Source organism: Mytilus edulis, chromosome 8, assembly GCF_963676685.1.
Source record: "Mytilus edulis chromosome 8, xbMytEdul2.2, whole genome shotgun sequence".
Taxonomy (NCBI): domain Eukaryota; kingdom Metazoa; phylum Mollusca; class Bivalvia; order Mytilida; family Mytilidae; genus Mytilus; species Mytilus edulis.
The window spans coordinates 26,554,635-26,571,448 of record NC_092351.1 but is presented as its reverse complement, the minus strand read 5'-3'; the positions used below and the strand labels follow the sequence as shown (position 1 = coordinate 26,571,448).

Genomic DNA, 16,814 nt, shown 5'->3' with positions numbered 1-16,814 from the left:
ACAAGACTTTTGTCTCTGAAAATGTGTTTTTATACAACACAAAAGTTTGTTCCCAAAATCTTAAAATAAAACATACATAATAATGTTCCTGTGTGATCAACATGAATTTCTGGATTAACCTTCACAGATTCATTCAAGGTCAAATGTTTGGACTTCCAAAAATATAAAAAGTTAGACAGCATTAAAACTTTCTCTTTCACTTAGTACATTCTGTTTAAATTTTAGCCTTTAATCTTTATAGAAAAACAGTTTCTTATAAAAAATGTAATTCTGCAAATATCTTACTCTCTTGTATTGTCCACTTAATAAAAAGAATTTTCCAGACAGGAAATGGTTCTTTTCATTCTCAAAATGTAAGGCAATACTCTGGTAGTCTTCAGGTGTTGCATCAGGTCCTAAAATAAAACAGAATTAGTAAACAAAAGGGGTAAACAAATAATCAGAAAAATCAAATGGTGTTTTATATATTATAAAACCAGTTTTAATTTAAGGCCAATAGTCAGTTGAGAAAATTTCAACAGAGGCTCGAGGGTACAATAAATCCAGCAAAAAATTTCAATATTTATTACAACATTATAGGGTTATTGCATGAATATTGGGGAATATTGTCCCGAGTAGAATTTTATATTGCACGAGCTAGCCAGTGCAATATATATTCTACGAGATCGATGTAGGATAAAAATCTTAAATCAAATTGTTTTTTTTTTGGGGAGGGGGGGTAAAATTCTGCAAGTTTTGTATATCTAAAATCGATTTTTACATATATCCCTATTGGTAAATCAATTTTCCCCAAATTAAGTTAAGAGGGGGTGGGGGTCAGTGAAAAAACTATGTGAATTCAGTTTTTTATCCTACATTGAACTTTTGATGTCGTCCCTAAGTATAAGATAAAGTTCATTTGAAGAAAAATATAGCGAAATCCTATATAAAAATAAAATTTGATTTAGACCCGCGAGCCACCTTAAGTATATGATAAAGTTCATTTATAGAAAAAAATAGCAAAATCCTATATTTAAAAAAAATGCGGATTTATACCCTCAAGCCCCCTTAATGTTGAAAATCGAGCTGTCTGTAAATAATACAAAAGCATCTGTTTGGTTGCATTAGACTTCCAAAATATTCTATTGAAAAATACATCAAATAAACATCATGCTACAAATGATGTTGATTTAAAATTGAGAATATTAACTAAGACTTTTTACTGATACAATGTAACACAAATATTTATTACCAATAATGTCAGCATAAGTCTCCATCTGATTATGGGCCTGGGCTAACTGGAAGGCCTCGTCATTACACTTAGACATGACCAAGAATTGTATGGCAGATGAATAGTCATTCAATTTCTGGAAAAATCTGAAAAATAAAAGTGTGAATTGGTGTAACATTCTACTTTCTTTCACACACTGTTAAATTGGGAATAAATTAGAAACTATAAACTTTTTCATGCATCATAACTTTCGTCAATAGAAGCAAATATATAGTTTATAAGAAAATAAAGTGTCAAAAAAGCATATTGAGAAAATCTCTTTAAGTAGATATATTATAAGATAGTACCTAGCTAAATATCTTACTTGGGTTTATTAATTACTGGTGAAAATATTCTAGTCATTAAATATGGATCTTTATTAGCGATAAGAAGTTTCTGAATAACTTACTTGGCTACCATCTTAGCTCCCTCTATTGACTGAGTTTCTCTCACATATTTCACAGCTTCCTCAGGGTTTTGTAGGAAATCCAGATTGATTCTGAAAAATACAACATGCATTAAAAATTCAAGTAACTTATAATTCATCGACCATGAGTTAAAATAAAATGTAAATTTGTATTGTGGTTCTAATGTATATTTCAAATTTAATGACAATCTTTTGAAGATAAAATTTATGACGGACATGTTATTTCATAAGACTTTTCTGATTGTAATTTAAATTTTTAAAAATTCTGAAAAAAAACCCAGGTATATCTATATAAATCGATGTTTACATTTATTAATTTGAAATTGTCAAGAAACACAAAAAGTTGAGATTTATTTAATGTAATTACAAAATTTTCTTAGCTTATATTTTGAAAAATATGATGTGCTATTTTATGTCTAAACTAACCTGATAACCTGATCCCAATCTTTAGCATTCTTGTAAGCCTCAGCTGCCTCTTTGTACCGACCGTCTGCTTCCTTGGCCTTGGCGTACTGGATGTGTATCTTTGGTGATGTAACATGGGAAAGCAAATCTCCAACTTTATTCCTACAAATTACACATAAAATATCTATTTATAACTTGCTGGCCTTCACAATCTTCTAAGTGTACAGTAAACTTCTATTACTTCTAGTCTTAAAATCATTTTATCCTGCAATTGGGTGTTCTACTATACAGATACAGCCCTACAGATATCGCTATGCTGTATCTGTATACTATACAGATATCGCTCTAAAGCTCTGCCCATTGCCGGACTGAGTATTGTATGAACCTGTGTGACCTCAGACTGTATATTGCATTCACATTCCAATGACGTATTACTTTTATACGTTCTGTATGTTTTCAAACATTTCTTTAAAGCAATAAGAATCACACCAATTTTCTGATAACATACACACATGAACAGCAGTCTTTTCTACGATGATAACTATTGATTTCAAAACTTGAATGTGTATGATTGTGTAACAAAAACAACGATGTCAATTTCAGCATGCATGCTTAGTGAATGTTGAGTCTGAAGCGTAGGACAACTCGTACACTCCTGTTTCAAATTGGACAATGTTTTGTTATTTGTTTTTAATGTTGAAATTAGTTGTTATGTTAAAATAGATAATTATTCACCTTGAGCAATGTATTATTGTTGACCATTCGAGATTCTTTTTTTTGCGAACCTGTCTTTAGCTGAATGTGTGATTACTGTATTGTATTACTACAGGGGCCTTAAGGGGTTTCAATTCGAAAATAAATGCAAAACATGTGTTTTTGTGTCTTTCGAAATACAAATAAAATACAGAAATAATTGCAGGATAAAGACAATAACTGTTTAGTGTCACGCTAAAAGCTTGCATACACCTTGTTTCCTAGCCTCGTACAAATACAGCTGATATTTAAAGACACTAAACAGTTATTGTCTATATATCCTCATAACAATTGCAAAAAGTATAATTACTCTTGTTTAAAGTTACACAGAGTAAATGATAAGACTTTTATAAAAATTGTCAGAATATAATACTGTATGCATAGACTTTGACAAAAACTACCATAAAAATACTGCATGCAGGTGAATATTTCCCCCAACGTAAATATCATACGTTACTTTTGGAGCACTGCTTCAATCATATGTTGCTATATACATGCATTGTTGTCAATTGGCAGAATAATTGGCAGAATCTACACAAGATATGAACAAAAGCCATTTCTTAATAGATATACCCACCAGTTTTTAGCCCTGATGTAAACACTAGCGGCCTTATCATAATATCCCCCTTGTTCATACAGAGTAGCTGCTTCAGTCCATTGCTGAAATGTTTAATTGTACAATAACGGAATTGTATAATGTATAAATATTTGATAATATAAGTTATATGGTTCACTATTGACCCCCTACAGATCCATAGAGGGTTAGTAAAATCCATAGGGGGTGAGGTCGAATGCTGAATCTCCTATGAATTTTATTTACCCTTTATGGTCTGTATGGGATCAGTTGTGAACCAATCACAACGTGATAATTAACAACAGTTCGATAAGGACAATAAAAGAAGTGGTATGCAGTTAAAGAAAATATTATGCACACATAAAAAAATTGTAAATATTTATGACATCAACTTTGCCATTTTTCTTTAAACAAGAATGTGTCCATAGTACATGTTTGCCCAATCAGGTTATCATTTGCTGTGTACAATTGACCGTGAAATTGGGTTCAAAACTTGAATTTGCATTACAATTAGTATAATTATGTCATAGGGAAATACCAAGTTACAAGTTGCTTCAAAAACTACTTTGACCAAAAACTTCAACCTGAAGAGGGATAGATGGACCTACGAACGGACGGACATACAAACAGATGGACCTACAAACAGATGCACAGACAGAAAAACATAATGACTCTAGTTGGGGCATAGTCAAAAATTAATTCTATCAGAAGAGAGAATTTAAGTACTGCAATCATAAATCATGAATGGACACAAATGTCATACATACCTTCATACTTTCTAAGATACCGGCACACTCCTTCTTCAACATCCTACTAGGCATTTTCATTGCCATTTGAACACCTCTGAGAATATATAAACAGATAATGATTTAGGATGTATGTTGATTTGTAGCAATTTATCCCATAAAGAGCAAGCAAAAAAGTCCTTATAGCTTATTCTTACCCTATGTACTTTCTCTCTTTAGAGTAGATAGCTAAATGAGCATTAAAAAAAAAATTGAAATAATTTTCATTATCTTGTAGTCATATACAATATTCAACTTTATAATTTTATTTAATTTAGTTTATTTTACAAATAATATTAAAATACTGTTTCATATTCTCATTGCTACCAAAAAGTTTTATCTTCACACTGCTCTCAAGTCAAAGAATGCCATGATAAGTATCTCTAAAATATCTACAGTTCTATTCTAAAAGCATAGATTTCCAAGAACTAATTGTAAGAAAATTTTTATGTAAATTGAAATTTTCATTAGATTTCATTAAAAATGAACTGGATCTACTTTTAAAGCACTGTTCAAATACAAAAAGAACAAAGGTTTCTAAATACCTTCTGATATCTCCCATTCTAATGGACATCCTGGCTATCCCAGCAACACACACTTCATCATGTTCCCTGTCCTTCTCTTCTCTTGTTATACCCTTCTCATAATGGGACAGAGCATTCATATAGTCACCAGTAAACTCCAACTGCTGAGCATACTCTCTTGAGATGTATGGGATCTGTTCTGGAGCCAAAGCTTTTGCCAGTTGTAGAGCACTGTCCCAGTGTAACAAGTCTCTTCTCATCTGAAAGAAAATAAGATTAAATTTGCCCATTTTAGTATAATGACTATTAAAACACAATAAATATGGAAAATAAGGAAAATAGAAGAGGTGTCCTTTAGACAAAAATTCTTTCAAATTAATGGGGAAACTTAAAAAAAGTGACCATTAAAATACCATTTAAAGGTTAGAAACACTTCATTATTTACTACACTATATGTGACTTCGTATTCATGAAGGACACATATATTTAATTGCACAATCTGACAGTTTAGATTTATCTCTGTGCAAAACAAACCTTTTTGATTTTTTTCTTTAATTTTATAACTGTCCTGTTTTATAGTGTTTGACACCATAATAGTTTTACTGAGTAATATATAATACATAATACAAAAACTACCTCTAGAGCTGCAAGTGGTTTTCCTGAAGCTAAAAACAAATCTTGAGCCTGGTTGAATTCTCCCAAAAACATAGCTATGTTTCCTGATAACAGATTACGATCTTCCAAATTCTAAAAAAAAAAGGTCTATATTTCAAACAGGTTTTTCTTTTTTTAGAACACATAGTTAAAAAGATCACAATTTGTACCCACTGCTCTCAAGTCAAAGAATGTTTCAGTCCTTAAAACTTTGACATATTTTATATTGTGCAGCACAATGTCTTATGTTTACAGTGCCTAAGAGAGAAAACATGATTTCTATCAAAAACATAAATTTTTACCCATACCTTGCGTGTCCTACATTATGTTGGTATTAAAGTGAACATTTAATTAAGGTGTAAACAAATAACTTATATTTCGATAGGAAAGATGATGCGAACTTAATCAGTATATTCATACCTATCTAGTGGTAATGTTCTAACATCAACAACATTAATCAGCATATTCATACCTAGCTAGTGGCAATGTTCTAACATCAACATTAAAAATAACTTAATTAATACATACCCTTAACTGATGTAATGATGTAACCATGCCAACATCTCCAATATCCCTGTATACTCTAATGGCTGAAAAAGTTAAAACAAACTAGAGGCTCTAAAGAGCCTGTGTCGCTCACCTTGGTCTATGTGAATATTAAAGGAAGCAGATGGATTCATGACAAAATTGTGTTTTGGTGATGGTGATGTGTTTGTACATCTTACTTTACTGAACATTCTTGCTGCTTAAAATTATCTCTATCTATAATGAACTTGGCCCATTAGTTTCAGTGGAAAATGTTAGTAAAAATTTACAAATTTTATGAAAATTGTTAAAAATTGACTATAAAGAACAATAACTCCTAAGGGGGTCAATTGACCATTTCAGTCATGTTGACTTATTTGTAAATCTTACTTTGCTGAACATTATTGTTGTTTACAGTTTATCTCTATCAATAATAATATTCAAGATAATGACCAAAAACAGCAAAATTTCCTTAAAACTAACAATTCAGGGTCAGCAACCCAACAACGGGTTATCCGATTCATCTAAAAATTTCAGAGCAGATAAATGTTGACCTGATAAACAATTTTACCCCATTGCTCTAAATGCTTTGGTTTTTGAGTTATAAGCCAAAAACTGCATTTTACCCCATGTTCTATTTTTAGCCATGGCGGCCATCTTGGTTTGATGGCGGGGTCACCGGACACATTTTTCAAACTACTAATCCAAAAGATGATTGTGGCCAAGTTTGGATTAATTTGGCCAAGTAGTTTCAGAGGAGAAGATAACTAAGATTTACGAAAAATGGTTAAAAATTGACTATAAAGGGCAATAACTCCTAAAGGGGTCAACTGACCATTTCAGTCATGCCGACTTATTTGTAAATCTTACTTTGCTGAACATTATTGCTGTTTACTGTTTATCTCTATCTATAATAATATTCAAGATAATAACCAAAAACAGCAAAATTTCCTTAAAATTACTAATTCAGGGGCAGCAACCCAACAACGGGTTATCCGATTCATCTGAAAATTTCAGGGCAGATAGATTTTCACCTGTTTAACAATTCTACCCCACGTCAGATTTGCTCTAAATGCTTTGGTTTTTGAGTTATAAGCCAAAAACTGCATTTTACCCCTATGTTCTTTTTTTAGCCATGGCGGCCATCTTGGATGGTTGGCCGTGTCACCGGACACATTTTTTAAACTAAATACTCCAATGATGATTGTGGCCAAGTTTGGTTTAATTTGGCCCAGTAGTTTCAGAGGAGAAGATTTTTGTAAAAGTTAACGACGACGACGGACGACGACGACAGACGCCGGATGCCAAGTGATGAGAAAAGCTCACTTGGCCTTTTAGGCCAGTTGAGCTAATAAAAAGCTAGCTCATATTTCAATTAAGAAATGACACTTTAATCATAAAAGATTATAAAGATACTGAAAGTGGTTGACTGATTCAATAAAAAAAATTACTCTTAAACTAGTGAAATCAATGATTATCATTTTTTAAAGCAATAACATGAAATCAAACAGGCATATAACAATCAAATTGCATGTGTTTGCAAGCAATTTATATTTCTATTTATGTCTATATCGGGTTATATGATCAGATTGACACCTTCAGAGGTCATCTTGATGGTTATTTAGATGGCATCTAGACTGAAATACACATAAAATGCTGCTACATATTATAAAGTCCATTCATTGTTTATTTTAGCCTTTTTTATTTATTTTGATAAACATTTAGTATGATATAAATCAAATATGAGAATTTTAGTCTAATCAATGAACATGAATTTGAGAGCTTATGTCCCTTGAAGGGCTGAAATAAATCCAATGTCAAAATATTGTAAAACATACCAAAGTCCACCTCTAGAGCCTTTAGAGCTCCTTTTCCCAGATCAATCCAAGCTACAATGTCATTCAGTTTCTGACAGAATGTCCAACAATCCTTAAATCTAAAATTCAATTTGATAAATATACATGACAATAGTATATAATTTGTATAATGACAATAAATACTAGCATGACTGGACAATAATAAAAAATCATTAAAATGAAAATGGTGTAGACCTATATTTCTGGTATGGAAGACTTCTTGATTGATTGGTGTTTAACAGAATTTTGTGGCAGTCAGGTTTTATCGGTTGAGAAAGCTGGAGTGCCTCAAAAGAACTGCCAAATTTCAGTAGTGAACTGACAATCCTAATCAATTAAAACTCACAACCCCTGGATGATTTAACCCTTTCCTCCATAATGACGCCTTTTGACGCCTGTGTAGTACCTCAGTTGAAATGCTCTGACTACGAAATGTCTGGATCAGATTTAGAAAAAATTGTATCTAATATGAAAAGGATATCCATGAGAATATCTGAATTCATTTGTTTTCACAATGCATCAATACTTTAAACTTAACGAATTTTTTTTATTGAAAAAATCCTATGCGAATCTAGTATGTAAAAAAAAAATCCATGGAGGAAAGGGTAAAAGAAGAATTGTTCAAACTTACATAAAGGTTGTAATATATACATGTCAAATAATCTATAAAGTTTGTTTTGCTTTATATAAAAAACAGTAACATTAAATATAGTTATGTATGGATGAAACATATTCCAGGGATCTCCATGGATGAAAATTGAACCATGGAGGAACTTTCACCATTACAAACCTTGTCTACGCTGTACAGTGTAGCGCGATCGGAAGTATTTTATCCCTCCATACAAGGAATGGTGAAAATGCTAATTCATTGCTTATTTAAATTATATTTATTTGAATTTTTATTATAGAATTAGAAGTATCAATATTTTCATTTATTGCCGTTTTTAACCATTTAAATGCCAAGTCATCATGGCCCCCCCTTAGTCGAGAATGACCAAAAGCTGTCATGAAGGTCCCCATGCAGATTTCTTTTATTTTTGGTAATTGTTATGGGGGTTAAAAATCATCTAATGTGGAGCTTATTTTTCGTGGACACTGTCAAATTCAGAGCCCATTACCGGTATGGCTGATTTGCAGCAACAACAAAACAATTCGTACGGGTTATGTAAAAGGTTAAAGAGATTTGTAAAGCAAACGTCGACAAATGAAAAGGTTTTTAATGACTATCTGGAAAAATTGATGCTGTGCAACATGCATCTTTCGAGTCTGAATAGACCCGGAAACGCGGATGTATCAATTTGATTGTAATATACGAAATGAATTCGGAATTTAGATACGATATTTCTTTACAGGAAATATTTAAGCTTTTACTTTTAAACTTTTAAAGTAATTCTAAATTATCGTTACAGCAGTACTCGAGTTATTTACGATGAAATAATATTTACTGTTTTGCGTCTTATTTTGTACTTCTTAAAAAAGGGGGATGCTGATTGCGTAAGTCAAAATAAAGCACGTGTTCGACTTGTTAAACTGTTTTCTTTGTAACTGGATTAATTTATTAATTTATTTATTTAATCTAAATGATCATAATCATTTGCTGAAACTTAGTTGATTACTTCGACAAATGGATCGTCTATCCTCAGATAGTATTCTCCTGTTTGGTTTGTTGATCTACCTGTACAAGCTCAGGTACAAGTAATTAGCGATCTTAATCCGGATATCCCTCAGGCGTTAGAACTGTATTGGATTATAACATAAAAAGCCTAAGGGTTATGCAATTACATGCATTTGATTATAATTGATAAAAAAAATGGCGTCGGGCTACAAAAAACGATGAAGTTTTGAACGATGGCGGAAGACAATTTAACGATGGCGCAAGACAATTTAACGATGGCGCGAGTCATTTGACGATGGCGCAAGACATTTGAACGATGGCGGGGCTCCATCGTTAAACAGGCCATGGAGATCCCTGATATCCTATTCCAATAGAAAATTACCTCTTCAGTAAAATTCCTTGCTTTAGTGCAGATCTTATCTGGAAATAAGAAATTTATAATACAATATTGATATAAATAAAATTCGTAAGGGTTCCACGGAACCCAGTGTCTCGCCTACTTTTGCTGTTAATCGTAGACTCAACAAAAATGAGGAAAAACATCAATAAAAATTTCCCTCTCGATACTGTCTTTTGATTGAAAGAAGCTTCCAAGTTTGGTAAAAAAATCCAGGATAGTTTATGAATCTAATAAATGTTTTATAAACTTTAACTGCAGACTGTAGGTAATGTTAACTGGAAGAAAAACTAAGTCCATTTATAAGTAAAATATGGAAAAAGTTAATTTTTTTTTCACAAAATTTACTTCTGAATAATATCTTATGATCAGAAACAAGCTTTTGTCCAAGTTTGGTAGAAATCCAGGATAGTTTAAGAACATTATAAAAATTTTAAAAACTTAAACCACAGAGTGAATGTTTTGTTTCTGGCAAAAAAACTAAGTCCATTTATAAGTAAAATACGGAAAAGTAGAAATTTATTTTTACAAAATTTTCTTCTTGATACTATCTTATGATCATAAACAAGCTTCTGTCCAAGTTTGGTACAAATCAAGGATAGTTTATGAAAGTTATTAAAATTTTAAAAACTTTAGCCACAGAGTGAATGTAATGTTTCCTCGCAGAAAAACTAAGTCCATTTATAAGTAAAATACGGAAAAAATGGAATTTTATTTTTACAAAATTTACTTCTGGATACTTTCTTATGATCATAAAGAAGCTTCTGTCCAAGTTTGGTAGAAATTCAGTATAGTTTAAGAAAGTTATTAAAATTTCAAAAACATTAACCACAGAGTGAATATTTATGGACGCCGCCGCCGCCGCCGGAATGTAGGATCGCTTAGTCTCGCTTTTTCGACTAAAGTCGAAGGCTCGACAATAAATCATTGTGTAACAATTATAAATAAGATTTTTTATACATGTAGGACCATCTTTAACAAGTGTGAAAGCCATGTCCTTAACCATATTTTGTGCCTACTGCTTGTCTGCTTCTTGGGAAGATATTTTCTTTTTTTATTCAATCATCAATCTTTTTTTTATGAAAATATCTAAGGTTTTGAGACAATTTGTTCAGTATATGACTAATAATTACCTCCCTTTCACTAACTCACCTGATCTGGACCTAAGTTGTCCTCTATGTTTTCACCAACTATTGCTGAGTGAGTATCTAGTGTTTGTGTGGCTAACCTTCCACTCTGAGACTGAAGAGTTATCTCCCCACCATACATTAGTATAGGTATGTTACCATAGGGAAGCTTTGATTCACCAACAAACTCCACAACTGGTCCTAAAATATCAATAACATAATTCTCACAGATCAGGAAATGTTTATCAGTAAGTAGTCATGAAAAAGAAAATTTTCTTATCCCTGATATTTGTTGAGTTTGATCAATTTTATACTTTAAAAAGTTGTCATTGCATTAAGCTTCATTGGAAGAGGATATCTTAGTTTATTTGTAAAAGGAAACCTAAATTTTTTTGGTAGAAGAAACTTAAGTGTCCAGTGTAAACCATGAACATTTTGTTAATATTTATCAAAATTTATCACAAACCAGCAATAAATAAAAATAATCACAGCTAGTCTCAGACTCCTGTTTTATAGGTAGTATTTTGTAGTGTTCTATACAGGAAATTGTTAACTCGTCACTATATTTGGTACCAAGGTATGTTCCTGTGTTTTTGAAAATTATTCAACATTAAAAAAAATGTTGATAGCAAGGACTTAAAACTGAGGCTGTACCTTTTTTGGGAGAGAAAAATTTCGATGTTAGTCTTTATGGCCAAAAAAAATCATAAGAGAATGTTAACAAACCTGTAAAGTATTGATTGTATAGCTTACATGCAGGAAATCTTGTGTGAATATGGTATAAACAACTTACCATGCATACTCTCTCTACTGTACATATACGTATAAATCTTTTCATCATCATAGGTGATAAACACACCCTGTAATTAGATATATTCATGTAGTTATAGTTCTTCTAGCATTTCATTTGTTATTAAAAGTACATTTTTCTACTGATTTAGAAATATATTTCATATTTTCTCTAGTTCCCCTCTAATTTCTCATGATTTATTTACCTGTGAGGCCTTTAATTAACACTTTATCTCTTATCATAAAATCAATGTAACATAAGTATCATCATCAACAGAAAGGCAATTCATTCTCAGAATTTATATTTTCAAGCTAGTTCGTATTTTTTAAGTAATTCAACTTTATCGAAATTTATTGATAATTGTGCTCGAAACAAAAAAAAGTGAGCTTATTGATCATAAGATCATACACTGATACAATCTATAAAGAAAACTTACTCTATCTGGAGCCCAGTTTTCCCACAATGCACCTTTTGCTGTTGTTTGAAAATTTGGTATATCCAAAACTTGGTCATTCACCTGCAAAGATATCAAAGTCAAAATTGTTAAATATTGGGTGAGTGTTCATTTTAGGTCTATACAGTTGATGGATAAGATTTAAAGGTCTGTTATGAGTGTAGTCTTCCCTTGCAACTGGAAAAAATAAATATACTAACAATATATATCTATAGATTGCCAGGGTATTGAATCCTTATGAAACTACAATATATAGCTGTACCTGTTATTCAAAATCAAAATCACCCCTATTGTATTCAACTTTAAAGCAGTACTCAAATATTTTTCATATTTGTTTATCTGCCACTGATTTTTTTTAAAAAGTACTGTACATATAACTTCACAATCTGATTGTTCTTCAAACTAGATATCATTCTGCTATAGATAAACTCTTTAGTTTTAAAGCATGTAAAAAAAAAGGCTTATCAAATTAGAAAATGAACATCAGTTTAATTTCTATCTTCTTACTTACAGGATTATAAACGAATCCATCACTTTTGTTATCAATAAAGATGACTCTAGTGCCGCTACTGTCAGGAAAGATATTCTTTATTCCTACAATATGTCTAAACTCATTCACCATGTTCCAATCTTCTATGTAGAAATAATTTATTCCTCCATTCTGAAAAATAATTTGATATTCATGCAAAAAACCTGTTTAAGACATAAATCAATGATAAATTAATAATCTTTTATAATAATTTTACCACAGTTTGGCGCTTTCTGTCTAAATATTTCACAAGCCATAGCAAGGGATAATATATCGGCATGAAGGACCAACCATTGTAAAAATCACCTAAATATCAAGAGCCTTTTAAAAACTTCATTGGAATCAGGAAATACTAAGATTAATTAGTGTGTGGCCAAGTGAACAAACTCAAAGAGCTCTACTTATATAAACTGTGAACTATTCTTCACATAAATTGACATTAAAGGACATGTATCGAATGAAGTTCTTGATATAACACTTTTGGTGTTGTACAATTCAATTAAACAAATAATCTTTGTGTAGAAACATTTGGTTCTCTTTCAAAATTAACTCCATATTTTTCATATCTTCAGTCATTTTTCAGCATAATAAATTACTCCATTAAGGTGGTATGGGAGTCTAAAATAAAAATGATAGAATTTGTTCATACTTTGCCAAAACGTTCTATCTATTGATACATGTTGAAAAATATAATAAAAATGATAGGTCACCGCGCATTTTTTCAAGCTACAGGACGGGACAAAATGACACATTTTGTATGGATTATACAGGAAAAAACACCATTTTGTGATTAGAAACTAAACAAAATGATAGAATTGTTAAATACTTCAGGAAAAGATAGCTTTCAGACACTGCTTTGAGAATATCAAAAGAAAAGATAGGGTCACCGTACGTTTTTTCCGGCTAAAATACAAAATAGGAAAATTCCATACAGAATCCTTCAGAAAATGCACTATTTTAGAGTTACCTCCCCTTAAAATGCCAATTTAAAAAAAAAAAAAACAACCAAAAATATTTAACATTTGCAAAAATATCAATATTTAGAAGTTATATTTTTATAAATTGGTACTTTTAAATGAAAATGTACATTAAACATCTGCATTCCTGCATCAAATTTTGCTAACTTGATGGAAAATCTGGACCTTTGATTCTCTGTTTTTTACAATCCAAGATGGAGGAAGACACCCATACCCCCTTAAACCTGAAACTTTTGTCTTTACAGAATTTACAAGACAGACTTACATCAGTTCCATATATAAGGAACTCTGGAGTAATAGCATGACATGTAATTCTGTTGTCATCCTGGTCTCTCTCTGGGAATATTTTGGTTTCTCTCTCATCAGTTGTTCCTTGGGTCTCACCTTCTATCTGGAAATTGAAACGTAAAGTAAAAATCATTTACAATCATCAAAACAACAACAACACGAAATGTAGTTACTAGGAATAGTCAGTTCATATGGTGATTGAAATTAAATAAAACAACTTCAAATCTTTCTATTTAATTCTGTACAAAATCATTTGTTTAATTCTGGAGTAGAACACTAGTAGCCCTAGGTAAAGTTATACCAAATAAGAAATTAGCATAGTCATTCTTGTCTGAAAAATTATATTTCAAGTTTAATTCATCTCCAACTATGCAGTATGGGTTTTGCTCATTGTTGAAGGCCGTACGGTGACCTATAGTTGTTAATGTCTGTGTCATTTTGGTCTTTTGTGGATAGTTGTCTCATTGGCAATCATACCACATCTTCTTTTTTATAGCATGGTAAAAACTAAATCTTCTGGATCAGGAATGTTATATTTACCATATGAAGCTGGACTTTGCCCTCAAACCTAGCTGCAGCGTAATCAGCATTAAGACACACAGACTGGACAGTACCAAGGTATTCACGATCTTTTAATTTCTCTATCCCTAAAATATACATATTTCAAAATTAAATCATACTATTTGGGAGGTAAAAATATATTAAAATTTTAAAAAAAATACATATTTTTGTAAAAACTTAGTCTTGTCTGTGACTTTACCAATTTGTTTCCAAAGAACTGTTGTATGAGTTACAAAAAAGATCATATTGTACCTTAACTGTGAACAAAAGAACAGAAATTAGTTCTATTGAAAAAAAAGATAAAATATAAATTGAGATATTTTCATACCACCATCTCCCATTAAATAAAACCATGCTCTGTTATTCATTCCAACAGCCAAATGATAAGGTCCAAGTCCTACAAATGATGGTTCTACATCTATAGGTATGGTCGTTGGTTGGTCCTGTTGGATATTATCTTCTACTGTAACTTCTAACAGTGATGTCAGATGAGCAATCCTTGTCTGATTACAGGAGGCCAACATAGGGAGTTTTGTAAGATACACATGTAAATTCCCACGGTTAGATGAGACGGCTAGGAGTTGTCCGTCATCTGTCCAACCTATTTTGTCCAATCCACGCTCATCATCAAGTTGGATGATGGCAAACATTTCTTTTAAATCAGATAAATCATGGATCTTCACACTGCATAAAAATATTTGGACTAAATCAGTATTTCATTAATTTTATGTTTAATCTAAATTTATACAAAAAGAATTATATAATTATATAAGGTCTCAAGTTTTTTTCTTAAAAAATGCTTTTAAATTTGAATTTTTCTACTTTCAATGAATAGATAAATAATTGTAACATAAAAGCTTACGTAAAATTTTTGCATTAAAATATAGTCAATGCAAGACTTGTTCTTTTTTCATAATAACAATTGAATTAAAGTACAGTAAAAAAAAGGTTGTGCTTCAAAAAATGTATACTTACCAATTGTCCCCACAAGAAGCCGCCTTATTTAGTGAAGTGGATATTCCAATACATGTCAAATTATCCTTGTGATTCCTGGCTTGAAAAAGTTCCTATTGCAAAATATAAAAGGTGTTTACTACTAGTATTTAGTCAGTAAACTGATTCAAAAGTGAAAAGGTAATATTCTTTTTTGATAACTTTTGATCAAACCGTAATTCTTTTTTGAACAATCTGTAATCAAACTTGATTGTAAGTTATACTGAATAGTATATGAGTTACAAGTGATTTTCTAGAAATGTTCTTTGTACTTCAATCAGGTCAAATTTCCCTGAAAAAAAACTATGTTACATATTTCATGCCCAAACATATTTTTAACTAAACTTTTTATTGGCCTGACATGTGATCCAAGTGGTCTAGGTATGTGGTTTACATCATCTATACAGATAACTTCAGTTCTCAATCATTGCTGCATAAAGGTATGAGAAGATGTGGTATGAGTGCCAAAGAGACATCTCTCCATCCAAGTAACAATTTGTAAAAGTAAATCATTATAGGTCAAAGATGGAGCATTGACTCCCACAGAACAGCAAGCTATAAAGTGCCCCAATATAACTGGTGTAAAACTATTCAAATAGGAAAACCAACAGGTTAATCAATATGAAAAAGGAGAAACACTTATGAACCACATGAACACAACAAATACTGAACATCAGATTTCTGACTTAGGACAGATACAAACAAATGCAGTAATAGGTACCAACTGTCATCCTTATCTGAAATAATAGTGTAACATCACAACATACAAAAAAACGCTATAAAATATCGATTGAAATGGCTTTACTCAATCAAAGGACATTTTAACACAAGTGAATATACACTGAATGAATAAATTTGATCTAACAACACACTGTAAATTCAAAATCAATTAAATAAAGTGTTAGATCTTAAAAACAATTTTACAAAAAACAAGAATGTGTCCTAAGTACACGAATGCCCCACTTGCACTATCATTTTCTATGTTCAGTGGACCGTGAAATTGGGGTAAAATCTCTAATTTCATTATTTGGCATTAAAATAAGAAAGATCATATCATAGGGAACATGTGTACCAAGTTTGAAGTCGATTGGACTTCAACTTCATCAAAAACTACCTCGACCAAAAACTTTAACCTGAAGCGGGACAGACGGACGAACGGACGAACGAACGGATGCACAGACCAGAAAACATAATGCCCCTCTACTATCGTAGGTGGGGCATAAAAATTGCAATATTGTGCAAGGGCTTCAAATATATAGAAAGTGGCAATATGCCATAAAGCAATCATAAAATTAATAAAATGTATAATATAACAGATATTTTAACTTTTT

The 16,814-nt window shown here is 31.4% G+C and overlaps 1 protein-coding gene across 1 annotated transcript in view; it reads right to left on the bottom strand.

Moving 5' to 3' along the window:
- LOC139485207 (WD repeat-containing protein 19-like) overlaps positions 1 to 16,814 on the bottom strand; it is a 34,178-nt gene that overhangs the window by 9,234 nt on the left and 8,130 nt on the right. The window contains exons 9-27 of the mRNA XM_071269482.1: positions 15,466 to 15,557; positions 14,819 to 15,174; positions 14,470 to 14,576; positions 13,907 to 14,032; positions 12,647 to 12,796; positions 12,118 to 12,198; positions 11,685 to 11,751; positions 10,917 to 11,092; positions 9,750 to 9,787; positions 7,735 to 7,832; positions 5,900 to 5,961; positions 5,354 to 5,464; positions 4,739 to 4,977; positions 4,176 to 4,251; positions 3,412 to 3,494; positions 2,103 to 2,243; positions 1,659 to 1,748; positions 1,232 to 1,356; positions 286 to 395 (exon numbers count right to left, since the gene is read on the bottom strand). Of these exons, the coding sequence (XP_071125583.1) occupies positions 286 to 395; positions 1,232 to 1,356; positions 1,659 to 1,748; positions 2,103 to 2,243; positions 3,412 to 3,494; positions 4,176 to 4,251; positions 4,739 to 4,977; positions 5,354 to 5,464; positions 5,900 to 5,961; positions 7,735 to 7,832; positions 9,750 to 9,787; positions 10,917 to 11,092; positions 11,685 to 11,751; positions 12,118 to 12,198; positions 12,647 to 12,796; positions 13,907 to 14,032; positions 14,470 to 14,576; positions 14,819 to 15,174; positions 15,466 to 15,557 (2,328 nt within the window). The remainder of the gene's footprint in view (positions 1 to 285; positions 396 to 1,231; positions 1,357 to 1,658; positions 1,749 to 2,102; positions 2,244 to 3,411; positions 3,495 to 4,175; positions 4,252 to 4,738; positions 4,978 to 5,353; positions 5,465 to 5,899; positions 5,962 to 7,734; positions 7,833 to 9,749; positions 9,788 to 10,916; positions 11,093 to 11,684; positions 11,752 to 12,117; positions 12,199 to 12,646; positions 12,797 to 13,906; positions 14,033 to 14,469; positions 14,577 to 14,818; positions 15,175 to 15,465; positions 15,558 to 16,814) is intronic.